Source organism: Passer montanus, unplaced genomic scaffold (genome assembly GCF_014805655.1).
Source record: "Passer montanus isolate IOZ18808 unplaced genomic scaffold, ASM1480565v1 scaffold114, whole genome shotgun sequence".
NCBI lineage: Eukaryota > Metazoa > Chordata > Aves > Passeriformes > Passeridae > Passer > Passer montanus.
Window position 1 is genome coordinate 850491 of NW_024358058.1, and position 26236 is coordinate 876726.

The window sequence follows — 26236 nt, forward strand, 5'->3', positions numbered from 1 at the left end:
CACATCACACCAGGCTCTCCAGGGGACTGGTATGTTTGGAAGATTTCTTTGCTTTTCCTCCATGTCTTGATTTTGTAGGAGAGGAGAGAGAACCCCACAACACCCAGCATGTCCAGGCAGACACTTTCCCCTGGGCTGGAACCACTGGGGTGTTGGGTGCTCCTTACCCAGGAAGCTGTGGTGGGAAGTGGCCAGAGGACATTGTGCTGGGGAGATGGGGACAAAGGATGCTTAATTCACATCTGGTGTCACCAACTGTCCCCTCTGTGTCACTTGGGTGCCCAGGGCAGGGTCTCCTGAGGGTGGGGAAGCTTCTGGCTTCTCCCCAGTGCTCTGCCCTGATTGTTGCTGCCCTTTGCAGTGGGACCTGCTGCCTTTTCAGTCCTTCCTGGTACCAAGAGGCAGTTTTGTCCATGGCCACACTTCTCAAGGCACACCAGGATCCCCAAATTGCAGCCTCAGACCTGCTGGGGATGTGGGGGCTGCTCCCCCCTCCATGGTGCTGTGCTGGCAGGTGACAGGGGATGTGTGTGCTTGCAGGGAGCCAGCAGAAGAGGAGGTGCAGGACCCCAAAGCACGAGCCAAAGCCAACTGGCTGAGAGCCTTCAACAAGGTCTGCATGCAGCTGCAGGAGGTGAGCACCCCCTGACCACTGCCACGACTCGGGGCTGGGGGCACAGCCCCTTTCCACACCTGGGCAGCTTCCAGGGACATCCACGGACTTGGTGGTGCCACCAGTGGTGCCCACAACCCCATTCCCACCAAGTGGGATGCCCCAGAGGGGCTGGGAGTGCTGAGGATCCCCCGTGTGTGCTGCATGCATGTGCTGGTGCGAGACCCCCCGCCCTCTCCCCTCTGTTGAGTTGACAATATTTTGTTTTGTTTTTAGACTCCATCCTCCATCTTTTCTTTTTGTTTTGGCTCTGGATTCGCTCCCTGGGGTCTCGATCCCCCTCCCCACCGCTTCTCTTTTCAGTTGTCCACCACCATGGCCCTTGCACCCGCGTCTCCCCTTCCTGCAGGGAAGGGGTGTAGCCTGCCTGCAGGTAAGCATGTCCCCCTGGAACCTCCCAGCCCTGTGTGTGCCTTCCCTGTGTGTGTGTGTATGCTCAGGGATTGCCCATGAAGGAAGGGTAACGGTCTCTCTCTGCCCTTCTTCTCCAAAACAATCCCCTGTCTGCAGGGGTAGGTGGCACTGCTGGATGATCCCTGCACACACACCCTCTTCCATGTACTCTGGCTTTTCCCTGCTCTTCTTTCCAACTGCTGTGGGTCCCTGAGGACCTGCTGAGCTTTTGTGGTGCTTCTTCACTCCCCCAAGCCCTGAATTTTCACACAGTGTAGCCATGCCCCCTGCTTTGCCAGCCTCATCCCCTTTGCTGAAGCCCACCCACTTGCTCACCCAGGTCAGCCTCCTGAAGAGATTTATTCCCAGTGCTGGCTCTTTGCTGGGAAGAGCCCCCTTGGTTTTGGAGCACACTTTTCTCTGCCCACCCTGCTCATCCTTCCATGCTCCCCCAGTGCTGTGAGCATTCACTGCCCTGGGGGGGCTGTCCCCACGCTGGTGGCTCTTGCTGGGCCCTGACACTGTCCCTTGTTTTCCAGGCCCGCGGGGAAGGTGATGGAGAAAAATCCCTGTGGTTCAAAGGCGGGTGAGTACAAGGGGAAGCTGGGGACAGTCTGCCCCCTGGGATCTCAGCCCCCCTCCTCATTAGGATGTGATTAATGAGCTCAGCATTAATGGGCTTGTGTGGAGAAGAGTTGCCAAGCTGTGGGCATTCAGGGAGGCCAGTCTTTTGGAGCTGAATTTTGGGGCTGGTCAGTGCTTTTGGAAGAGCCAGCAGACATGACATTGCTCTGTGACCCCAAGAGCTGCTGCTGAGGGGGAGAGCGAGGAGGTGAGTTGAGATGGGGATGAGGAGGGGTGGCAACTCCTGCTTCCCTCATGGAGTGGTGTCATGGGGAATCCTGAACCTCTCACCTCGATGGCCTGGAGGTGTCAGTCCTGTCTTGCCCTTGCAGACAGCCCTGCCATGGACCTGGGCAGAACCTGGTAGGTGTCCTGAGAACCCTCAGATTACTCCAGGGATTTCTTTCCAGCAGGGCTGTGAAGTTCCATTCCTGCCTTGGGTTCCCTTGCAGCAAAACTTGAGGCTCACCTGCTCAGTGCTCCTCTTTAGGGTGCCAGAGGGAAGCCCAGCTCTCCAGCCTCACACTGCAAAGCCAAAACTGACTAAGCCAAATAGACAGTTTTTCTCCTGGGTTTCACTGTTAAGCTTCACATGGGGAAAAATCACAGTTTTTTCCAAAATCCTTTTTCCCTTAGTTTTTAGTCCAGTGATACCTACCCTGGCTGGAGTGGTGGTGGGGATGGGGATCCCATGGGTGGGTCCCTGGCCACACGGGTGTTGCTTTGCAATCATATTCACCCAGTCCTAGATATTGAGCAGAAATCCTTTCTTGTGAGAGTGGTGAAGTCCTGGCACAAGTTGTTCAGAGCAGCTGTGGCTGCCCCATCCCTGGAAATATCCAAGGCCAGGTTGGCAACCTGATCTAGTGGAAGGTGTCCCTGCCCTTAGCATGGAACAAGATGGGCTTCAAGGTCCCTTCCAACCCAAACCATTCCGTGGTTCTCTGAAGTGCTGAGTGACTATGGGGCAACAACAGGGGGCCCCTTGCTGCCTCAGTTTCCCCTTGCCCGCTGACTCTCCTCTCTCTTGCAGGCCTGGTGGTGGGCTGATCATTATAGACAGCATGCCGGACATTCGCAAGCGAAAACCCATCCCCCTAGTTAGCGATTTGGTGAGGTTCCTCCCCAGGCACCCCCCACAGCTGCCAGCTTTGCTCCTGCTGCCCCACCGGACTGCGCCGCCCGTGCCCCGCTCCCCAGCTGCCTCTAACATGGCTTGTGTTCTCTGTTTTCTTTCCTGTGGCCTGGCTGGGCCTTCCCTGCGGCAGGGGGGCGGCTGTAAGGTTTCTGCGCTGCATTAACAGCATGCCCGACATTAAGCCTGGACGCAAATCTCTCCCTCTAGTCAGCGATCTGGTGAGCGCGGTGCGAGGGGTTAAAGAGACAGCGCCCTCGGGGCTGCCAGCCAGCCCTCAGTGCCCCCAGCCCTGCCAAAGGGGGGCGGGGGTGTCCCACACTGCCTGGGGCTCCTGGCCCTCCTTGCAGTGGGGAGCTGGGCTCTCCCTACCCGAGGGTGCTTCTCTTTAACGGAGCTCTGGTCCCTACCCCAAGCATCAGCCTAAGGTTTCCCAGGGCTGTATCTGGTTTCCCTTTTTTTTTTTTTTACTGGTGCTGTGTCCCTGGTCCCTTCCTGTCCCAGCTGCTGTGCCAAGCTGTCCCTGCAGCTTGGAACACACTGCTGCTGGACAGACAGACCCCGTACCAGGGGAGGGCTGGCAATGGCTTTTCCAAGTTGCCCAGACCCTGTGCTCCTGTCCCCACTGTCCCAGTGTGTGGGGCTGGAGACCCCCGATGTACAGGCCCCCCATGATGGGGTCCCCTGCAGTCCCGGGCTCTATTGCACAGGGTCACTCTGCTGGTCCCCTCCTGCTTCTGATGACAAGAGACAGCAATTTTGGAAACAAGACACCCTTGTCCCCCAGAATTAGGTGCCCTTCCTGTCCTTCCCCCTCTCTTTACACGTTGTCATCTCCACTGTGTGCCCTCCCTGGGGTACCACCCTCCTGTTCCCAATCTGCCTCCCTACATGCCCCTGTCCCCTTGCAATCCCTAACTTGGTGCCCCCACCCCAGCCCTCTTGGGCAGCTGCTGATGCTTCTGCACTGTGCTGTGTTGGTGTTTTGGGGGTGGGGGGGTGATGGGGTGGGCAGTGTGTGGGGTTTGGGGGTCTGCTGCCTTTCCCTGCTGGGATTTGCAGGCTGCACCCAGTGCTGTGGCTTGGGGACACAGTGCCCCCCACCACAGACTGCTCAGTGCTGGATGAGGGGGTGTTTCCCCAGTTCCCACTGGTTCTGGCAGGGAAGGGGCTCTCCTGGGAAGTGTTTGCACTAATGGCTTTTTATTCCCTCCTCGCTGGCCCTGGCTGCCCACAGGCCATGGTAAGTGTCCCCCACCCTATCTCCCCAGGGGTCTCAGATATGTGAGAGGCTCTGCCCCACTGGAGCTGAACTGGGAATGTTGTAGGCTGCTGCACTGGTTCCAGTCCCACTGCACAGCAGTGCTGGCAGCAGTGGGGGCTGGGCTGTCCCCACTGCCCTCATGCAGCCAGGATCCTTCCCTGTCTGGCACTGGGGTCTGTCCTGGGTGTTTCACAGCCACTGGGGTGTAGGAGGGAGCTCTCATGGTCTGCTGGGTCTGGGAACTTGCTTTCTTTCCCACAGTCCCTGGTCCAGTCCAGGAAAGCGGGAATCACATCCGCGCTGGCCTCGAGCACCTTGAACAATGAGGAGCTGGTAGGTGCTGGGGTGGGCTGGGTTGGGGATGGGTGGGAGGGGGAAACAGCCTGGGGGGCCAGGCCAGCAGTGAGGTGCAGAGGCTGTGCCCCACCTGCATCCGGGATGCTCATGGCAGCACCTGGGGCTAGAATCATGGGATCATTGGGGTTGGAAAGGACCTATGAGATCATCAAGTCCAGCTGTCAACCCAGCACCACCACCATTAAATCAATGTCCCCAAGTGCATCCTCTGCCCTGCTTCAGCGTTTCTCCCCCTCTCTCCCCTGTCCCTGCACAGAAAAACCATGTTTACAAGAAGACCCTGCAAGCCTTAGTGTACCCCATCTCCTGCACAACGCCCCACAACTTCGAGGTGTGGACGGCCACCACCCCCACGTACTGCTACGAGTGTGAGGGGCTGCTGTGGGGCATTGCCCGCCAGGGCATGCGCTGTGCCGAGTGCGGCGTCAAGTGCCACGAGAAGTGCCAGGACCTGCTCAACGCTGACTGCCTGCAGAGTAAGGACCTGGGGCCCACGGCCTTGCCCCTTCTCACCTTGCAGAGGCAGGAGGGAGCAGCCCCAGAGAGCTCCACTCCTGACCTGGGCATGGCAGAAGTGGTGTGCAGAGCAGACTCATCCTGGGCAGGGGATAGATCTCTGCAGGTTTGGATGAATTCATGCATGGAATCATAGTATTGTGGAATTGTTAAGGCTGGAAAAGACCTTTAAGATTAACAGGTCCAACCATCAACTCAGCACCCTTGTGGTCACCACTACACAGTAAACGCAAGTACCACAACCACATGTTTTTTGCACACTTCCAGAGGTGACTCCGCCACTGCCTGGACAGCCTGTTCCAGGTCTGGGCAACACTTCTGGGGAAGAAGTTTCCCCTGATAGCCAACATAAACCTTCCCTGGTGCAACTTGAGGCCATTTCCTCCTGTCTCTGTCCCCAAGATCCACCATGCCAACCTGCAGGAGCTCATGTCTCTCTCAGGGTACCACCAGCCCCCCAGCCCATCTCACCCATGCCTGTCCTCTCCCAGGAGCAGCAGAGAAGAGCTCCAAGCATGGAGCAGAGGACCGGACCCAGAACATCATCATGGTGCTCAAGGACCGCATGAAGATCCGGGAGCGCAACAAACCGGAGATATTTGAGCTGATCCAGGAGGTGTTTGGGGTCAACAAGACCACACACACGCAGCAGATGAAGGCGGTCAAGCAGAGTGTCCTGGATGGCACCTCCAAATGGTCAGCCAAGATCAGCATCACTGGTAGGCAGCTTGTCACCTTCAGCCTTGGGGACCATGGGAATGTCCCCATTGTCCAACCCCTCATTCTGCCAGGCAGCTTCAGCCCCTGGGGGGTACACAGGCACCTGTTTTGGGGCTCTTAGTGTGGCTGCAGCACTGACTTATCTCTGTCTGTTCTCTCTGCCATGCTGTGCTGTGCTGCAGTGGTCTGTGCCCAGGGCCTGCAAGCAAAGGATAAGACAGGTTCCAGTGACCCTTATGTCACTGTCCAGGTTGGAAAGACAAAAAAAAGGACTAAGACTATCTACGGCAATCTCAACCCAATCTGGGAGGAGAATTTCCATTTGTAAGTTCACCCTCTGTCTCCCCATTCCCCCCCCTGGCCACTCATGGTTGTACAAGCCAGTCTGTGCTGGCTCTTGCCATGTCCCAGTAGGGTGGGGGGAGCCAGCTGGGCCTCATCCTGCCCCCACTGAGGTGCTGGGGTCCCTTGGGTTCTGTTTCCTGCCATGAGGGTGACTCTAGGGGCTGATCCAGGCTGTGCTGGGGCTGCCTGGCTGTGGCACAGAGCCTGCTGGGAGGGGATTGGTGCCCCCTCATCTGCTCTCTTCCCCAGTTCCTGCTTTGTGCTAGTCCCTTTTGTTTAGGGCAGCAGTGATGGGGGGTAGCTGGAAAGGTTTCACTGCTCATGCTGGGGCTTGCCCTTTGTCACCTCCCCAGCGAGTGCCATAACTCCTCTGACCGCATCAAGGTCCGAGTGTGGGACGAGGATGATGACATCAAGTCCCGCGTCAAGCAGCGCTTCAAGAGGGAATCCGACGACTTCCTGGGCCAGACCATCATCGAGGTCCGCACCCTGAGCGGGGAGATGGATGTCTGGTACAACCTCGGTAAGCAGCACAGCCTGGGACCCCCGCCCTGGGCTCAGGGGGTGCCACATCCTGCTCGGCCTGGGACCCCCGCCCTGGGCTCAGGGGGTGCCACATCCTGCTCTGCCTGGGACCCCTGCCCTGGGCTCAGGGGGTGCCACATCCTGCTCTGCCTGGGACCCCCACCCTGGGCTCAGGGGGTGCCACATCCTGCTCGGCCTGGGACCCCCTGCCCTGGAGTCCAAGGGGGAAGTGCTGCCTGCCATGGGCTGAAGGCTATTGCAGCAGGGTCTGCTCTCACAAACATTTAATATCAAAAGCCATCAGGATAAAATGTTTTCCCAGTGGTCATTTTGAGAACCCTCTACCCAGGAGGTTGTAGAACACCAGCCTCCTGCAGAAGGGAAACTGAGGCACAGAAAGGCCATGTCTCTAGCAGCTAGAAATGTGGCCAAATCTCACCCCAGCCTGGCTGCACACCAGCCATCTGCTGGGTGTCCCCTCAACCCTGGCCCTGTGCCAGAGCACTGTGCCCCTCTTTGGGGCTGGCAGTGAGCAGGGGTGCCCCAGGAATGCCTCACACCTTGTTCCTCTCCCTGCACCCACAGACAAGCGCACAGACAAGTCTGCAGTGTCAGGAGCCATCCGGCTGCACATCAGCGTGGAGATCAAGGGTGAGGAGAAGGTGGCTCCCTACCACGTTCAGTACACCTGCCTGCATGAGGTGAGCAGCCCAGAAAGGCACAGGGGGCACGGCCCCCTCCCCAGCAGTGCCACTCTGCCACTACCTGCCCCGGGGAGCTGATGGGACTCATTTCTTCCTCCAGAACCTGTTTCACTTTGTGACGGATTTGCAAAACAATGGGGTGGTGAAGATCCCCGACGCCAAGGGGGATGATGCGTGGAAGGTGTACTTTGATGAGACAGCACAGGAGATCGTGGATGAGTTTGCCATGCGCTATGGGGTGGAGTCCATCTACCAGGCCATGACGTGAGTCTCCTGCCCCCATTTGGCTCAGAGGGGCTGCACCCACCCCCCAGGTAGAGGGTTACTGTCCCCATCTTCCTCTCCTGCTGCCATTGGCACTCATCTCTCTGCCATGGATGCAGACTGGCCCCAAACATGTGCACCCATCCTTCCCCTTCCCAACCTGCTCTGGCACAGCCTCATATCAAGCCCCATGTCAAGTTTGGACACCACAAGATTAAAAGGATCTAAAACTGTTGGAGAGTGTCCAAAGGAGGGACACGGAGCTGGGGAAGGCTCTGAGGAGCGGCTGAGGGCCCTTGGCTCGTTCAGCTGGAGCACAGGAGACTGAGGGGAGGCTCCTGGGGGCTGCAGCTCCTGCCCAGGGGAGGCAGAGGGGCAGGGGCTGAGCTCTGCTCTGGGACAGGGCCAGGAGCCCACGAGGGGCTGGAGCTGTGCCAGGGCTTGGCATGGAGCTCAGGGCAAGGCTCTTGCCCCCGAGGGTGCTGGCACTGCCCAGGCTGCCCAGGGAATGGTCCCGGCCCCAAGGCTGCCAGAGCTCCAGGAGCGTTTGGACAGCGCTGCCAGGGCTGCTCAGGGTGGGGCTGTTGGGGTGGCTGTGCAGGGACAGGGGCTGCCCTGAGCATCCCTGAGGGTCCCTTCCAATTTGGGATGCTCCGGGATTCAAAGACTTTTACACCCAAACCCTGCATCCCCTCCCGTGGCCCTAAACCCTCAGCTGCCACTTGTGTCCGTAGGCATTTTGCCTGCCTCTCCTCCAAGTACATGTGCCCCGGCGTGCCGGCGGTGATGAGCACCCTGCTGGCCAACATCAACGCCTACTACGCGCACACCACCGCCTCCAGCAACGCCAACGCCTCCGACCGCTTCGCCGCCTCCAATTTCGGGGTAAGTCCCATGGTACGTAAACGCTCTTTTCTTTTTCTCTCCTTTCTGTGGGAGGGGGTGGGGGGCTCGGGAAGCAAAACGAGCTGTGCAAAACACCCCACTCCAAACTGCAGCCAGGCAGCAGTGGGGTCAGCCCCTGCTTGCCCCAAAAGTCATCCCTGTATTTCAGGAAGGAAAAGAGCCACCACCTTCCCAGGAGAAGGGCTAAATTTGCTCCCCTATTTATTATGGGAGCCTGAGCAAACTTGGTGGCAGCGTGCCAGGACAGAGGGCCAGCCACCTTGGTGGCAAAATCAGAAGCATGGGGCCATGACCCACCCCTGCACTTCATGGGGGATCTTGCACAGCCTCGTGTGCTTTGGGGGACCCCAGCCTGCTGCAAACTCAGCCGGTTGTGCCAGCACCACTGACTGCCAAGTGGGGCGAGTTTGTGGCAGGGCTGGGTGCCCCTCGGGGATGTGGGCGAGGAGGGGCTGAGCCCTCACCTCGGCTCCCCACCCGTGCCATCCCAGAAGCAGGAAATGGTCGCTCTGGGTGTGCATGGGTCGAGCCAGGGTCAGTGCCCAGCCCCGGGTGCAGCAAGGTGCTGGGTAGCCAGGGACACAGCCAGGGCCGAGCACAGCTCCGGGCAGCTTTGGCTCACCTCCACGTTCCTGTTGCAGGGGGTAGCTAGAGCCGAGCGAGCTGTGCCTCCGGATCACGAGAAGGAGGAAACCAAAAACCCGCCTTTTCTCTAACATGGAGGATTTTAAAAACTTGTCTCTTTCTCTTTTTTAGAGAGCCTAAGGTTGGGTGCTAAAGTGCCCGGCCGTGTCGCTTTAACGCTGAGTACCCGTCGTGTCCAGTGTTAGAGTGCTGCTCCTTGGGTGTTGGGGACGCACGGCCCGGCCCAGGGCCCGGCTGGGCCATCCCCGCCAGCGCCGAAGGTTTGCGGTGGCCAGCACAGGCTGTGGCCATGGCCGAGCCATGGACTCGCTGCCCCTCCACCCCCGTGCTCTTATCCCAGGACTCGGACGCTGCTCCGGACTCTCCAGAGCCCTGCGGGTCAGCCCTGACCCGCACAGCCAGTGCTGAGGGGGGAACCAGGGCTCTCATGGCAGGCCCACATGGCTGTCCAAAGCCTCTCCACCAGCAGGAACACAAAGGGAAATGCTCCCCAGCAACATTGTGGGGTCAATATTGGGAAGAAATTCTTCCCTGTGAGGGAGTGAGGACTTAGGTTGACTTGAGAACAGGCTGTCTCATCCCTGGAAGTGTTCAGGACTAAATTGGACAGGGCTTGGTGCATCCTGGGATAGTGGAAGGTGTCCTTGCCCATGGCAGGGAGTGGAACAAGGTGGTCCTTAATGTACCTTCCAACCCAAACCAATCTGGGATTCTATGATGAGTTGCTTTTCCATCAGCTCTAACCCCTGATCCAATCCACAACCCAAGATGGGATTTGCATCCTTCTGCCCTGTGCTCCCTGGGGGGAGCTGGGCTGAACTGAACTACAGCCCCTCAGCCCCAGTGGAGACCCCACACACGGGGTGTTCCCTGCCCATGTCCCTTGATGCAGCCCAGTGGGGTGAGTGAGGAGTCATGGAAATGTCCAACTCCTGGGGCCAACCTCAAGATGGGCGACCACTGCACATCCTTTCCCTGCCCTTTTTCTTGACCTCTTGGAAAGCCCCAGTCAAGGGGCTACTGTTCCTGCAGCCCCTCTCCCAACTCTTGTCCTGAGCCCAGGCTCAGAGGTGTTCCAGGGGGCAGGGCAGACAGAGCAGCTTGTCAGCTTCCCAGCTGACACACAAGGGACACGTGGTGTCACCTCTCCATCCTGAACAGCACCTGGCATGGCCACATGTGCCCCAGGAGCTGCTGAGGGCTTTGAGTGAGCCCCAGCCACCAACAAGGAGATGCTCTTCTCTGCAGGCACGTCCTGCCCATTCAGGGCTCAGAAGAAAGGCAGGCAGGCAGGCAGGAAGGAAGGAAGGAAGGAAGGAAGGATGGAAGGAAGGAAGGAAGGAAGGAAAGGGATGAGCTGAGAGCAAAGACAGACAGGGGCGGGGTCGGTCCTGCCGCCTTTCCCCTGTTCACCTGCCCCCGGGGCGTTTCTCCACAGAAAGATCGCTTTGTCAAGCTCCTGGACCAGCTGCACAACTCCCTGCGCATTGACCTCTCCATGTACCGGGTAAGGTGCCTGCCCTGCCTCAGTGTCCCCACCTGAAGCAACCCGTGGCTGCTCCCTCACCCTCACTTGCCCTTGTGAGTTTTGAGGGCTACTCCCCTCTTTCCTTTCCAGAACAACTTCCCTGCCAGCAGCCCCGAACGGCTGCAGGACCTGAAGTCCACAGTGGATTTGCTGACCAGCATCACCTTCTTTCGGATGAAGGTACTGCTGGGGCCCTGCTCACCCTGTCCCTCAGGGGGTCTGACTCCCTTTGGCCCTGCTTCTCTGTGGGTTGGGGTTGCGCTGGCCTGTGGTGCTCCTGGGTGGGTGTCTGGGGGTGCTCCAAACACCACCCCCTCCTTGCACACCAGGTCCAGGAGCTGCAGAGCCCCCCACGAGCCAGCCAGGTGGTGAAGGACTGTGTGAAGGCCTGCCTCAACTCCACCTACGAGTACATCTTCAACAACTGCCATGAGCTCTACAGCCGCGAGTACCAGACAGACCCGGTGCGTGGGCAGGGGGTGCTGGGCACTGACCTCCCCACCCCATGCTCTCCTCCTTTTCCTCGTGCTCCTGCTCCCTCTCCAGAGTGCTTAGTCCTGTGCAGAACGATCCCCAGGCCTTGGAGTTTGAGCTGTGGGGTTGAGATCAGGACAGACAAGAGGGGATTGCATGGGGCCTCCAGGGTATTCCCTCCTGCTCCCTTGTTAGCCCTGACAAAAACTTGAGCCCTGCACTGGTGTGACCAAATTTTCCACTGTGTCCCTGCCCCTCCAGACTAAGAAAGGTGAGGTGCCCCCCGAGGAGCAGGGCCCCAGCATCAAAAACCTGGATTTCTGGTCGAAGCTGATCACCCTGATTGTCTCCATTATTGAGGAAGACAAGAATTCCTACACACCCTGCCTGAACCAGTGAGTAGGTGGAGTAGGGAAGGGGACACTGCTGTGCCCACAGAGGGTGCCCACGTGGAGGCAGTAGGATCTTGAGGCCTTTGGAAGTGGTTTTAACATCCATTCTACAGATGGGAAAGCTGAGGTTGCTGGGAGGTGTGTGAGGGATGTGTGTCCACATGGAGGGCTGATTCACCCTGTGTTCATAGCCTCAAGCTGTGCCAGGGGAGGCTCAGGTTGAACATCAGGCAGAATTCATGGAGAGGGTGGTCAGGCATTGGATGGGGCTGCCCAGGGAGGTTTGGAGTCCCTACCCCTGGAAGTGTCCAAAGAAGGCCTGGATCTGGCACTCAGTGCTTTGGGCTGGGTGGCAAGGAGGGCATCATTCACAGGTTGGATTCAATGACCTTGGAGGTCTTTTTCACCCTAAATGATTCTGTGATTCACACTCTCCTCTCACCCCAGGTTCCCCCAGGAACTGAACGTGGGGAAGATCAGTGCTGAGGTGATGTGGAACCTCTTTGCTCAGGACATGAAGTACGCGATGGAGGGTGAGTCCCACCTGCCACCCTGAGCCAGAGAGGGGTGAACCAGGCAGGAGCTGTCCTCAGCTCACACCTCCCCTGTTCCCTGGGCAAACCCATTTCATCTCCTCATCAACACCCCCTCCAGAAGCACTTCCATCTTTTTTCCCTGGAGCTGCCCCTGGGGAGCCGCCCCAGATGTGGGACTCAGAGTGAGCCCCAGGCCCTTTCCCCGTGCAGAGCACGAGAAGCACCGCCTGTGCAAGAGTGCAGACTACATGAACCTGCACTTCAAGGTGAAGTGGCTGTACAACGAGTACGTGACCGAGCTGCCCTCCTTCAAGAGCCGTGTGCCCGAGTACCCCGCGTGAGTGCAGCCCTGGGGCCGGGCAGGGGACTGCCACCACCAGGGCTGCTGGCCTCACCACCGTGGGTCTCTCTTCCAGCTGGTTCGAGCCCTTTGTCATCCAGTGGCTGGATGAGAACGAAGAGGTGTCACGGGATTTCCTGCACGGAGCGCTGGAGCGGGACAAGAAGGATGGGGTATGAACAGGACTGGGGGCGCAGTCTCGGAGGAGAGGGGCTTGTCCCTTGATGCCCTGACTGTGGTGTCCCAGTATGTCCTGACTGGGGCCAAAATCCCCCCCACACATCCTGCTGACACCTCATCTCACCCCTACAGTTCCAGCAGACCTCAGAGCACGCGCTCTTCTCCTGCTCCGTGGTGGATGTCTTCTCCCAGCTCAACCAGAGCTTTGAGATCATCAAGAAGCTGGAGTGCCCCGACCCCCAGATTGTGGGGCACTACATGCGGCGGTTTGCCAAGGTGAGCACCTGCCAGGGCAGGGGTCAGCACCACTCCTGGGACCCCAGTGCCAGCCCTGGCTGGGGCTCCTGGGCTCCCAGTGCCCCCTCCACCCAGCTGTGGGCAGCCAATATGCTACCAACACACCCTGGGACACTCCAAGCTCTGCTAGCACAGGATATTAATTAATTCATTATAAGAGATGAGTTATTTGCTTAATTAATATAGATTAATTAAAACTGGCTTGCTGCAATATAGGAGGGAGTTAAATGAAGGCTTGGTGGCTGTTGCCTTCACAGCTGTGCTGGAGCAGCCCATGGAGACCAGTTGTGCTGGATCTGGCTTCCAGTGGCTGTGCCCATGTGGCTCCTGGTGCATGAACATGAGCCAGCTGTGCCCAAGTGGGCAAGGAGGCCAATGGCACCTAGTCTGTACTAGCAATGGTGTGGCCACTAGAACCAGGGCAGTGACTGCCCCCCTGTGCTGGGCACTGCTGAGGTCTCACCTCAAATCCTGGGGTCAGTTTGGGGTCCCTCATTACAAGAAGGATATTGAAGGGCAGGAGCGTGTCCAGAGAAGGGAACAGAACTGGGGAAAGGTCTGGAGCACCAGGAGCAGCTGAGGGAGCTGGGGAGGTCTGGAGAAAAAGAGGTTCAGGGGGACTCTTCTGGCTCTGCAGAACTGACAGGAGGGGGCAGGTGGGGGGGAAGTTGAGCTCTGCTCCCAGGGAACAGGGACAGGATGAGAGGAAATGGCCTTAAGTTGTGCCAGGGGAGATTTGGTTGGATGTTGGTAAAATTTATTCACTGAAAGGTTTGTCCAGCCCTGGCACAGGCTGCCCAGGGCAGCGGTGAAGTCACCATCCCTGAAAGTGCTTAAAAAACATGTGGATCTGGCACTTGAGGATGGTTTAGTGGTGAACATGGTGGTGGTGCTGAGGTGATGGCTGGAGTTGAATTTATAGGGCTTTTCCAACCTTAATGATTCCATGATTCTGTGGTCCATGAGGCCAGAGGGTCTGGGGCTCCCTGTATGTATCCAGATATGAGGTTGTTTCACTGCTGTTGGACTCACTCATGGTTTCCTTCTCTCTGTCCTTACCCTTTCTTGCTGCTGTCTGGGTGTCTTCCTTGGTGCCCTGTTTGGCTGCAGACCATCAGCAATGTGCTGCTCCAGTATGCTGAGATCATCTCCAAGGATTTTGCCTCCTACTGCTCCAAGGAGAAGGAGAAAGTGGTGATGTATCTCCCTTTTGCTGTCCCCACATGTCACCTCAGCCCCAGGGTGGGTCAGTCCCTTCCTGATGGCAGTTCCTGACACACTGTCAGGGTGGCTTCCCTGCCATCCCTGTCCTCATGTCCCCCAGTGCAAGGTGGGAGGGTCCTGGGGCTGTGAGCAGCTGTCCCAGACATGTTTATTGGTGCTCACCCCCCTCTCCATCCCACCCCTCCAGCCCTGCATCCTGATGAACAACATCCAGCAGCTCCGTGTCCAGCTTGAGAAGATGTTTGAAGCCATGGGTGGGAAGGATGTGAGTATGGAGGGGTTCCAGGAGGGAGCCCTGTGTGGGGTTGGATCATTCCCTTCCCCCCTGAGGTAGCCCCATGCCCAGTTCCCCAGTGCTGGGAGCAGACCCCTTCCTCACTCCTGTGTGGGGTCACACTGTGCTGCCCCATGGCACCCTGCTCTCCCACTGTATTGGACTGGGAAGGGCTTCACCCTGCCCAGGGAAGCATTTGGGATGCAGAAACTTCCCTGAGGGCTGGTTCAGGAACCCTGTCAGCTTCAACAACCCCTTCCTCCTGCAGCTGGATACAGAAGCCAGTGATATCCTCAAGGAACTGCAGGTGAAACTGAACAACGTCCTGGATGATCTGAGCCGAGTCTTTGCCACCAGGTACAGCTGGGTGAGGGGGCAGGGCCGGTGGGCAAAGGAGAGCTCTGGGGGGATATTCTGAGCTGCCTGCACGTTGTGGCCCCCAGTTTCCAGCCACACATCGAGGAGTGTGTGAAGCAGATGGGTGACATCCTGAGCCAGGTGAAGGGCACCGGCAACGTCCCCGCCAGCACCTGCAGCAGCGTCGCGCAGGACGCCGACAACGTCCTGCAGCCCATCATGGACCTGCTGGACAGCAAGTGAGTGTGGGGGCAGCTGGAACCCCCACCCTGCCTCTCCTGGCCTCATCAGGCAGTGCGGGGGACCTGCAGAGTCAGGGTGACACAGGAGGGGTGACACGTGGGGTCTCCTCCCGCAGCCTGACGCTCTTTGCCAAGATCTGTGAGAAGACGGTGCTGAAGCGGGTGCTGAAGGAGCTCTGGAAGCTGGTGATGAACACCATGGAGAAGACCATTGTCCTACCCCCACTCACAGACCAGACGGTGAGCAATGGGCAGAGGGACCAGGGACCCTGAGACACAGGTGGCTGAGTGGGGCCAGTGTGGGACATGGTTGGCCAGGTGCCCTCAGTGGTGTGTGAGAGGGTGGGGACTTCACTGACATTTCCAAACCTGTGTCCTGGCCAGGGAAAGGATGGAAGAGAGATAGGTCATCCTTGCTCCAGAACCTTCTTGGTTGGCTTTGGCAAAGGACCTTCCTGCCACCTCCATTGTGGCATGAAGAGGGGCCCTTTCTTACCCATCCTTCCCTCAGAGCTGGGACAGCATCCCATGCCACACTGATCCACACTGGCTGTGGGCATGCTCCCTGTGCCAGGAGGTGAATCCAGGGGCTCCTGGAGTGTGGGGAGACACTGCCTATTCGCCTTGCTGAAGGGCTGGGGGTTTCATGAGGATGGGGGGACATGTTCCCCAGCAGGGCTGAGCTGTTCCTTGCTCCTGGGGGATTTAGGAAAGCAGAGCAAACCCAGGGAATGGTCCCTCTCTGAGGCTCCATATCACATTGCTCTTTGTCTGCCCACCCTGCACCTGAAGCTTCCTGAGGTGGTTCCTTCAAAGTCACACAGGAAAGGGTGACACTGAGTGGTCTTGAGCAGCCACACACATGTCACTCTTTGGTGGCTTTTGTCACCATTCCAAAGCTGGGCTCAGGCTCTTCCTTGGAGTTCCTGGAGCTGTCAGCCTTCATGTCACCTTTCTGGGACTGTGGAGCTCCTGTGCTGTGTCTGTGAGGGACAGCACAGTGGTGACATGTCAGCCCTCAGTGGTGCCACCTCACTGTCAGTGTGTCACAGCCCTGAGCCTGGCTCAGGTCAGCCCCACATTGCTTCTGACTGAGCTCACACACCCTTGGCCAAGGCTGGCCAAATCTCAGGGGGATGCTGGTGCCACTGAGTCCCAGTTCCCATCCCAGTCCCCATCCCAGTCTCTTTCCAGCCAGGCTGTGGAGATAGTGGGGTCTATGCTAAGGCACAGGGGGGGCATGGACACGTGGCTCTGTTGGGTGATTTTCCTGAGGGCAGAGAGTCCCTGCTGTGCTGGGACTGGTCCCTCGGGCAGGGGACATGCTGCCCAGGTGTCCCTGGGTGCCAGCCCACAGGGACAGGCTGGTGGTTTGGGGGTCCATGTCAGAGCCAAGTGTTGACTGGGGTCCCTGGAACTGAGCCCCCCTGGGGCAAAGCCCCCCCCCAGTCAGGAGGGCCTGGGCAGGTGAGGAGGGGGCTCCCCGGGGGCTGTGGAGGCCCGCGGTGCAGTGTCAGGGCAGTGACGCTGAGTGCTGTGGCAGGGGGACAGCCGTGGCCCGGCTGGGGGTGGGGGACAGCCAGGGGAGGATGGAGGAGGCAGGGGCCGACACTCACGTCACGGTTGTTCTCTCCAATTGCTCCTCTCGCCTCTCAATGGCAGATGATTGTAAGTACGGCAGCTCCCTGTCTGTCTGTCTGTCTGTCCGCTCTGTGTCGGTCCTGGCCTCGCCGGTTCTTGTCTTGTGTGGCTGCCCGTGCCCTGCCCACACCCTCCTTCGGCTCCTGACCTGGTGCAGCTCCTGGTCCCCGCCCCTGCCTGGCCCTGGCTCCTGGCCGGCACACGCCAGCCCCTCCGGGATGTGGTGGGTGGAGGCCTCGGACAGACTGGCAGTGCCGGGATATGGGGAGGGACAAGGGGGAGTGACGGGGTGGTCGGGGACGGTGATGGCAGTGCCATGTCATCGGGGGCTGCCAGACCTGGGCTCCGTGCTGAGGGGAGGAATACCGCGGGAGGCACGGGCGGGAGCGGTGTGTGCCTGCAATCAGGGCTGCTCGTCCTTTCCCTCGTGCCTCAGTTTCCCCTCGAGGCCCTGCCTGGGGTGTGGCTGTGAGGGGCAGAGGTTTTCCCTGCCAGGAGGAGGAGGAGTCTCTCGGGGACGCGGCGGTCCCTGGCCCGGGTGCTCGTGGCACAAGTTGTGAGGCTCCTTCCCGGGTCGGGATATGGCCCTGGGAACCTGGACTGCCGGCTCCCTTCTCGGCATTGCTGCTGGGTCCTTGCATGGCTTTGACTGAGCAGTTTCCTTCTGTTCTCTTCTGACCAGTCTGTGGTGTGGGTTTATGCCCCTGGGGGCAAGGGAAGGGCAATTCCCCCCCAGTCCTGTCCCCACCCCTGTTGTGACCCGGGCACCTGTGCAGAAAGAGCAGCGGGAGCCAGCTGCTGGGTGCTGGTGCCAATCCCTGCAGGGACAAACACCCCTCTGCTGTCCCCCAACACTTTTTGTGTCCAACAGCAGCATTTGGGGAAGCCTTGGGGGCAGCCTGGGGCTGAGTGTCCCCTCAGATCTCATGAGGACCTCATGGGAACCTCGTGGGAGCCCCATGTCCCAGCTTTGCTGAGGCTCTGGGGGACAGAACAGTGTCAGCTCTGCGTGGTACAAGCACCTCTTGTTCACCCATCACCCTGTGGCAGGGCCAGAACCCCTCCTATGTGGCCATACCTGTGCTGCTTGTTCCTTCTGAGGCTTCCCAGCCAGCTGACTCCATGTTCCCCTCTCCTGACTCCAACAGTCTGTGCTGGGAGCCAAGTTCATCCCCCCCATGGCACTGTGGCTCATTTCACACAGTTCCTCTTGCCTGGATCACTGTGGGGCTGGCACTGGCCAGTGTGGAGCTGTCACTGGCCAGTGTGGGGCTGTCACTGGCCAGTGTGGGGCTGATACTGGGCCAGTGTGGGGCTGTCACTGGCCAGTGTGGGGTGACACTGGGCTAGTGTGGGGCTGGCACTGGCCAGTGTGGGGCTGACACTGGGCTAGTGTGGGGCTGACACTGGGCCAGTGTGGGGCTGGAACTGGCCAGTGTGGGGCTGGAACTGGGCCAGTGTGGGGTGACACTGGACCGTGTGGAGCTGGCACTGGCCAGTGTGGAGCTGACACTGGCCAGTGTGGGGCTGGAACTGGGCCAGTGTGGGGTGACACTGGACCGTGTGGAGCTGGCACTGGCCAGTGTGGGGCTGGCACTGGCCAGTGTGGAGCTGACACTGGCCAGTGTGGGGCTGGAACTGGGCCAGTGTGGGGTGACACTGGACCGTGTGGAGCTGGCACTGGCCAGTGTGGAGCTGACACTGGGCTAGTGTGGGGCTGACACTGGGCCAGTGTGGGGCTGGAACTGGCCAGTGTGGGGCTGGAACTGGGCCCAGCCGTGCACAAACCAGAGCTCTGCGTGCCAAAGCCAAACCCCAGCTATTCCCTCCCCAGTGCTGGGAGCACCTGCCAGAGCTGAAGCAGGATGTGTGGGGGCACCAGAGGCTGCCCACACACAGCTGGATCCTGTATTCCAGCAAGGATCATCCCTCATAGATTCAGCATCCCAGCAGTTTCCCAGTGTGAGGACAAGTTCTCCAGCAGTGCAACATCCTGCTTTCCAGTGGGGATCCAGCACCCTGATGATACCAGGCCCTCACTGAGTACCCCGGTGGGGACCAGTCCCCCACTGGCTGTCCTTCAGGAGCTCGTGATGTCTCTGCCACCTGTGCCCCTGTGTCCTGTCCCATGCTGTCCCCCCACCCCACACTCAACCTCTGACATTGCTTCTACAGGGCACGCTCTTGAGAAAACATGGCAAGGGGACAGAGAAGGTAAATAGCTGTGGGCTCCATGTGTGTCACTGCCCCGGGGCCACACTTGTGGTCTCACACCCGCCTCTGTGGAGGTCCAGGCTTGTCCGTGCTTCCTCTGTCGTGCTGTCTGGATGTGCTGTTGCCTGCGTGGTGTTGTGGTGAGGTGTGCTGTGCTGTGTGCTGGGGACAGCCCCAGTTCTGTGTGTCCCTGGGGTAGGGAGAGGGGTGTCTGTGGTGTTCAGTCCCCTTGGGGCAGATGTGGGGTGTCACCCATCCCTGTGGGGAACAGTACCCCACAGCCCTCAGCACCAGCTCCCTGTGCATGGGAGACCCTCCACACAACCCCATCCCACTGTGGGGGGCTCAGGAAGAGGAGACCCCCTGTCCTGGGCCTTGCTGGGCACAGTGAGGGCCCCGGGGCTGCTGGGATCCCCTGGATCTCTGAGCCTGCTCCCCCTTCCTTGCTGAGCCCCAGCCCTGCTCCAAGGGCTTTCTCCAGCACCTGGGCTCTTGTCCTGTCTGGGTGCTCCTAGCACAGGGTGGGGGCCCAGCAGTGACCCCAGCCTGCTCCCCAATTCCTGGTTCTTGGGAAGAGCCATGCCAGCATCCATCTGGGCAATGCCTGCGGCTCCCCCTCCTCTCCTGGGGGACACTGGCTCCTGCCCAGTTTGCTGAGTGTGCTGGGTGAGCTGATTCCCTCTGCTCTCCCAGCCCCAAATGGGGTGGGGAGCAAACCTGCCCGTCCTCAGGAGACACCTGGCACACTCATCTCAGCTTCACCCGTGGGCACGGGGCTGAGCCTTTGCAGCTGTGAGCTGGTGCCCAACCAGCAGCACCAGCAGAGAGCTGGGCAGAGCCAGAAGAGAGTACAGGGCCAGAGCCCTCATGGCCAGGGGATGTGGGGGGCCTGGAGCCGCGGCTGAATGCTGCTGGGGCCACCAGTAACTGTCCCTTGCTGTTCTCTTCCAGAGCAGGGTGAAGCTGCCCAGTCACACTGAAGTAAGGACATGGCTCTTCTGCTCCCCACTTGGCACTGCTCTCTCCCCTTCCCTCCCTGCTGTCCCTCGTCCCTTGTGCTCTGGGTTGGGGACTTCCAGCTCAGTACAGTGTCCTGTCATGCTCTGTTTTGGGGACAGCAGTGTCCCCAGCTCCCAGCCTGTCCACTGACTGGGGGAGATGGGAACAGTGAGGGTGGAATTAATGGGACAGAACTGGGTGGGCAGAGGGGTGGGCACAAAGGGTTAATGGGGGCATACCAAATGTGGGCACAGAGGGGCCAGACCCCTGCTGGTTAATGGGAGAGATGCTGAGGTTCCTGTGTTGGGAGGGGCTGGAACTGCTGGTGCTGGGAGAGGGAAGGTAGTGGAGTCTCGGCCCCAGTTTATCCAGTTGCACTTGCACTGGAGGAGCTGAGGAGGAGAGTTTGTGCTCAGCCCAGTCAGAGGTGCCAGCCCAGGGCCGTGAGCAGGATCTGCCCGTGCAGGGGGCTGCTGTGCCCATGGGCCCCAGGACCCTGCCGTGGTGGGGTCAGGCAGAGGCAGCCCGGGTCTCCCACCTGGAGGAAGGGGCTGGGAACGCCCCTGGGGCTGCTGGGGCTGGGCAGGGCTCTGTGTGGCTGTGGGGTACAGCCACGTCCTCCCGTGCCCGCTGTCCCTCGCTCTCTGCTCCCACCGTGTCCGACGTCCGAGTGGTCAGTGCCCTGCTGTGCCAGGCCCTGCTGGGTGCAGGAGCAGGTGCTTGGAGCACAGGAAGCAGCATGGGACTCTTGGGCCGAGCTGCTTGTGCTGAGCAGAGCCAAGGATGATGCCAGGGTGGTGTCCTGCCCTGGGGTCCCCAAGCCTGCAGCCTCCCAGCTGTGCTGAGAGCTTGGGGCTGCCAGCCTGGTACCTGTGTCACCTTCCTGGCTGCTGTCCCCTGGAGCCTGGAGGAGCCCCTGGAACTGCAGCAAGCTTCTGGCATGACGTGCCCAGCCTGGCCATGCCACCCCAGCCTGGCTGCTCACCGGGGCTGTCCCTGTTTCTTTGCTCTCTGCAGGGCACACAGATGATTTTCAACGCGGCCAAGGAGCTGGGGCAGCTTTCCAAGCTGAAGGTGAGGGCTGGGGGGCTGGGCTGGGGGTCACCGAGCTGAAGGTGAGGGCTGGGGGGCTGGGCTGGGGGTCACCGAGCTGAAGGTGAGGGCTGGGGGGCTGGGTTGCTCTCTGTTCCAGGGTGAGTGCCAGTGCCACTGCTGCCAGGACCCCACCACTGCCCCCTTGCTGGCTGGGCTGGGCTGGGGGCAGCAGGTCCTGGTGCTGTGCTGAGAGCAGGATCTGTGTCCCCCAGGACCACATGGTGCGTGAGGAAGCCAAGAGCCTGACCCCGAAGCAGTGTGCTGTGGTGGAGCTGGCACTGGACACCATCAAGGTGAGGGCACTCTGGGGCATTTGGGGTGCCCCCAGGGCTCTGACCCTGAGGCCCAGGCACAGGGAGCACTAGGGGGACCCTCTCAGACCTGCTGAGCCTCCTGAGGCCTTTCCCCCTGCAGCAATACTTCCACGCTGGCGGCGTGGGGCTGAAGAAAACGTTCCTGGAGAAGAGCCCTGACCTGCAGTCGCTGCGCTACGCCCTGTCCCTGTACACCCAGGCCACAGATCTCCTCATCAAAACCTTTGTGCAGACCCAGTCGTCGCAGGGTAGGACACGCCGCCCTGGCCCTGCTGTGCCCCCTCCTGCCCAGGCTGCCCCGCGGCCAGGACCCACCTTGGCTCTGTCCCAGGGGGCTGGGGGTCCCAGCCAGGCTCATGGTGGGGAAGGGAAGGGTGGGGAAGGAAAGGGCTTTTTCCTCCCGTGCTTTGCAGGTGAAGAGGGGCCATGGTGCCCAGCAGCAGCAGCCTGGCACTCCCCAGTTCCCCACCAGCAAGAACAGTGGGTCCCCAGTGCCAGGGCATTGCTGGACTGGCATGGAATTGGGGCCTGTGGGAGGGGGGAAGGTCACCTCTGGCCAGGTGTCACAGTGTTTGTCCCCTCTGGATGGCCCCAGGCACCCAGCACTGACAGGGTCCGGATGCTGTGCCAGGGCCTGTCCTGGGCATGCTGGATGCCCAAGCCCCTGATCTGGGCTCTGCTGTGCTGGGGTGCAGTGCAGGATGCTGGGCACTTTCCAGGGCAGGATCAGCCCTCAGCTCTAAATGCTGCCCTTTATTCTGTCCTTTGGCTGCTGGAGGAGGGCCCTGAGCTGCTCGGTGGTGGTCACGGGCCACCGCAGGGTGCCCCAGCCAGGCTTGTCTGCGTCCTGGGGGAGTGGGACGTGCGTTTGCTGTCCGTGAGTCTCCTTCAAGGGACGTCTGTCCTGTCTGTGCCTCCTGTGCCAGCCATGTCGGGGGCGTGGGGTTGGGTCTGGTGGGTGCCAGCACCCCTGGGTGTACCCTGTCCCCAGGAGCCCACACTGGGAGCTGGGGGTGCCTGGCACTCCTGTGTTGCTGCAGTGTTGTCCGGGTGCTTGGCCGTCAGTCTGTCTGCGAGATCTGATCTCTCTTTCTCTTTGTTTCCCCCCCTCCCTCACTGTTCCTGTTCCCCATGCACGTCATCTCCTTCCTTCTCTCTTTCTCATCTCCTTCTCTCTTCTTCATCTCTTTCCTCCTCCCTTCTTTTGCATCTCCTCCCTCCTCTCTTCGTTGTCATCTCCTTCCTCCTTCATCTCCTTCCTCCTCTCTTTGTGTACTCTGTGCCATGTCTCTGTCTCTTTCTCTCTCCTTCCCACTAGTTCATGGTGGGAAAGGGATTAGGTTTACCCTTAGTGAAGAGGTTTATCCTGAGAAGGGTACGTGTGCTACTCGCCCGCCCCTGCACCTGCCTGCCGCCGGCCTGGGCTAGTAACAGTCCCAGCACTGGGGTGGCCTGGGGACCCCCAGCGTCGCCGGCCTTGGGGACCCCCAGGATGGGCAAACTGCCACTCCAGGGCTGCTCTGGGGGGAGTTTGAAGGAGCTGTGCTCAGCCATACTGACCACCCCCAGAGCAGGTTGGGGGCTGTCCCTGTGGGAACAGGGGTGTCTGCCCACACGCTCTGGGCACCCCACATTGTCCCCAGCACTGCTGCACCCACCGTGACCTCCCCCTGGGACACGTGGCCCTAGGGGAGGCCATGCCACCTCCTGTGCCCCTCCTGCCCATCCTGCTGCCCTAAGGACCATTACTAGCCCTGCTCCGGCGCGCTCCGTCTGCCTGTCCTGGGGCGCAGGGAATGAGCCCCCCGCGGGCCCTGCTTGGCCTCCATCACACCCTGCTGGGGCGGGGGCTGCACCCCCGCTTGGCCTTCCATGCCCAGACCCCGTCCCCACCCGCCATCGCCTCCATCCCGGCTCAGCATGCGGGGCGGGGCCCGGGGGATGGAGGGGGGTGGAGGGGGATGGAGGGGGATGTGCCATCGCCAGCCCCGGCCCGGCCTGGCACCCTCACTGACCCGTGGGGACATGTCCTCCTTCCACTGCTCTTCCCAGCCCGAGAGCTGCCCACTGAGCCCTGCTGGATCTCTGTCTCCCCATCAGACCCACAGAGCCTGACCCTCTGCCTTGCACCCCGTCCTTCACCCACGGGTGCATGCACAGCTCGGGAGGCGTGGGGTGGGCTGACCTGTTGGTCCCCAGGCTCGGGGACCCCTGGGCTTGGTGTGGTCCCTGGGATGGAGGGGTACGAGGGGGTGGGTCAGCCTCGAGACACTGGTAGGGCTGTGGCTGCCCTGGCTGTGTCCCTCCTGCCTAGGGAGGGACCATGACACTGTCACTCCTCTGTGGCCAGAGCATGGGGAGCTGGGCCACTGTCCTCTGCCCCATCCTGGACAGGCCCCTCAGCCCTGCTTTAGCAAGGGGGGGTCCACAGGGGTGGGATGGCAAAGGCAGCGTGCTGCTGGGGGTGTCCTGCCATGTCCATCACAGCTGCTGCTCCCACACTGCTGTGCCTACCACCCTTTGGGACACACCCTAATGCCCCTTCCCACCCATGGTGGGTGACCTGCCTCCTCAGTGGGGTTAGTGTTGGGCAGGGCATGTCAGGAACATTGGGAAAACAGGCACTTCATCTCGTCCCTCTGTCTGCCACAGGCTCTGGCGTGGATGACCCCGTGGGGGAGGTGTCCATCCATGTGGAGCTGCTGACCCACCCCAGCAGTGGCGAGCACAAAGTCACCGTCAAAGGTGGGTCCTGCTGCCCGGGGTGCTGGGTCTGGCAGGTGACCGTGCTCCCTGAGCCTCAGCTGTCCCCTCCTTGCAGTGGTGGCTGCCAATGACCTCAAGTGGCAGACCTCGGGCATCTTCCGGCCCTTCATCGAGGTCAACATCATCGGGCCCCACCTCAGTGACAAGAAGAGGAAATTCGCCACCAAATCCAAGAACAACAGCTGGGCCCCAAAGTACAACGAGAGCTTCCAGTTGTGAGTGGCACCACGGGCTGGGGATGTAGGGACAGGCTGGGGGAAGTGTCCCCAGCACCTGGGGACCTCCAGGGGGCTGCCAGGGAGTTTGTTCATGCCCAATGAGGTGTTTTAGGTATTTGCTCATTGGTAAAAGCAGGGAGAGAGGAGCAGGAGTAAAAAGGAAAAGGCTTTCCTAGGGGTGGGGGTGGGGACAGCAGCCACGTAGGGGCTGTTAGTGGCCGGGCTAGGGGTGAAGTGTGACCCCTTTTGCCAACACTGCCCGTCCCTTACCCCCCCTCAGCACGCTGGGGACGGAGACGGGCCCCGAGTGCTACGAGCTGCAGGTGTGTGTGAAGGATTACTGCTTCGCCCGGGAGGACCGCACCGTGGGCATCGCCGTGCTGCAGCTGCGGGACATCCTGCAGCGCCCCGGCGGCGCCTGCTGGCTGCCCCTGGGCCGCCGCATCCACATGGACGACACCGGCCTCACCGTGCTCCGCATCCTCTCGCAGCGCAACAACGACGAGGTGGCCAAGGAGTTCGTCAAGCTCAAGTCGGACACGCGCTCAGCCGAGGAGGGCAGCAGTTAGGGTCCTGTGGCCCCCCGCCCTCGCCCCCCGCGCCCGGCCCCTGACAGAATCCTCCAGCCGTGTATAAGCCATAGGAGTGGCCACAGAGGAGTCGCTGCCCGGCGCTGGGGAGGGGGTGCTGTGGCTGCAGTGACAGACCCTCCCCTCCCTCCCCGGCCACCATGGCTGGCTGCCAGTGGTGCCGGGCACAGCCAGGCCCCCGTCACACCCCGCAGGAAGGTGCTGGTGTTGGGGGGGCTGCAGGGAGGGGCTGGAGCTGAGCCTGGCTGAGGGGAGCAGTCTGCCCTTCCCCAGCCTGTCTGAGATGGAGGAGCCCCAGTGGTTCATCCCTGAACCTCCACTGTCCCACCCAGCCCCACACCTCAGCGAGTGACACGAGGAAAGGGCTGCGGGGTGTGTGTGTGGCTGGTGCCATGTGTGGGTGTTGCTGAGTGGCTGGCACAGCGTGATGGCCCCTTGTCCCCATCCCTGAGCGTGGCGGTGTGTCCCAAGGGCAGGGCAGCTGCCAGCCCTGAGCACATACGTGTACATATGTAAATAGCTGTACATACAGGGCAGCTGGACAGGCTGTGTCCTGTACCCGGAAGGGCTATTGGGGCTGTTGGGTGGGCGGGTGCAGCCCCCACGGGCCCTGCACAGGGTCCCCTCCCTGGCTGGCAGCAGCATCACCAGGGTCGGGAGCAGCAGGGAGCAGCCCCCGGCCCATATCCTGTCTTCCCTGCCTTGCTGCCACCGTGGGCTACCCCACTGCCCCCCACAAGGTGCCAGGGCTGAGGGTGCCTGAGCAGAGGTACTTGTTCCTCTTTGCTCTGGCCGGTGGGGACCAGCATCCCTGAGCAATGCAGCCCATGGGATCTCCTTGGCGCAAGAAAACCCTTCCCACCCCGGCCCAGAGAAGCCCTCCCTCCCTCCAGTCCCCCAGTAAGCACCAGTTCTGTGCCCCCAGTTCCCCAGTGAGCACCATTTCTGTGTGCTAAGTGGTGTGCATGTCTCGTGCGAGTGCCTGGGAGGCCTGGGTGTGTGGTGCTGGGGTGGCCACCCCAGCTGGCCAGTTTGCCCCGAGTCTGGGGCAGACAGAGGCCTCATGACCCCACAAATCAATAGAGCTCTCTCAGCCCCTCCCATCCCAAAACAGGGTACCCCAAATGGCCCCCATGCTCTTTGTCTAGAGGGTTTGCCTGGGACCAGAGGGTTTCACTTTGCTCTCTCGTTTCTGTTCAATGTTTACACCCTTTTCTACCGGCTGCTCCTGCACGGCCAGGCTGGGGCTTGGCCCTGCAGCCCGACCGTGGTGCCCTGGCCCTGTGCCCCTCCCCAGAGTGTCCCGTTTGGCATGTGATTGAACTGACCAATTCTGCTCCTGTAGCACAGTGTCACCGATGCCTGTGTGTCTGTCCCGCCCCCCGCGGCGGCTCCCATGGATGCATGACAGTGAGATGTTTTGCACTATTTTGAATTTTTTGGGCTCTGTAAAAATATTTTATTATAACTGACATTAAAAAGCA

General features: G+C 60.4%; 1 protein-coding gene across 16 annotated transcripts in view; it reads left to right on the top strand.

Annotated features, from left to right (window-relative positions):
* Positions 1 to 26236, top strand: part of UNC13A (unc-13 homolog A) — a 32812-nt gene extending 6576 nt beyond the window's left edge. The window contains exons 11-45 of one of the 16 annotated variants that reach the window (XM_039696750.1): positions 541 to 634; positions 1606 to 1652; positions 2724 to 2802; positions 4063 to 4068; positions 4351 to 4422; positions 4703 to 4922; positions 5454 to 5681; positions 5865 to 6006; positions 6381 to 6550; positions 7138 to 7253; positions 7357 to 7520; positions 8255 to 8405; positions 10510 to 10578; positions 10690 to 10779; positions 10929 to 11063; positions 11335 to 11468; positions 11913 to 11998; positions 12212 to 12338; positions 12418 to 12514; positions 12654 to 12797; positions 13929 to 14012; positions 14230 to 14307; positions 14585 to 14673; positions 14760 to 14912; positions 15032 to 15155; positions 16578 to 16583; positions 18732 to 18770; positions 19722 to 19751; positions 20787 to 20843; positions 21077 to 21157; positions 21279 to 21426; positions 22497 to 22553; positions 23831 to 23923; positions 24000 to 24159; positions 24443 to 26236. In XM_039696750.1, the coding sequence (XP_039552684.1) occupies positions 541 to 634; positions 1606 to 1652; positions 2724 to 2802; positions 4063 to 4068; positions 4351 to 4422; positions 4703 to 4922; positions 5454 to 5681; positions 5865 to 6006; positions 6381 to 6550; positions 7138 to 7253; positions 7357 to 7520; positions 8255 to 8405; positions 10510 to 10578; positions 10690 to 10779; positions 10929 to 11063; positions 11335 to 11468; positions 11913 to 11998; positions 12212 to 12338; positions 12418 to 12514; positions 12654 to 12797; positions 13929 to 14012; positions 14230 to 14307; positions 14585 to 14673; positions 14760 to 14912; positions 15032 to 15155; positions 16578 to 16583; positions 18732 to 18770; positions 19722 to 19751; positions 20787 to 20843; positions 21077 to 21157; positions 21279 to 21426; positions 22497 to 22553; positions 23831 to 23923; positions 24000 to 24159; positions 24443 to 24731 (3859 nt within the window). In that variant the 3' untranslated portion in view covers positions 24732 to 26236. Of the gene's footprint in view, positions 1 to 540; positions 635 to 1605; positions 1653 to 2723; positions 2803 to 2958; positions 3047 to 4062; positions 4069 to 4350; positions 4423 to 4702; positions 4923 to 5453; positions 5682 to 5864; positions 6007 to 6380; positions 6551 to 7137; positions 7254 to 7356; positions 7521 to 8254; positions 8418 to 10509; positions 10579 to 10689; positions 10780 to 10928; positions 11064 to 11334; positions 11469 to 11912; positions 11999 to 12211; positions 12339 to 12417; positions 12515 to 12653; positions 12798 to 13928; positions 14013 to 14229; positions 14308 to 14584; positions 14674 to 14759; positions 14913 to 15031; positions 15156 to 16577; positions 16584 to 18731; positions 18771 to 19721; positions 19752 to 20786; positions 20844 to 21076; positions 21158 to 21278; positions 21427 to 22496; positions 22554 to 23830; positions 23924 to 23999; positions 24160 to 24442 lie in introns of all 16 variants that reach the window. The other 15 variants (XM_039696746.1, XM_039696749.1, XM_039696748.1 and 12 more) reach the window with 15 other exon arrangements.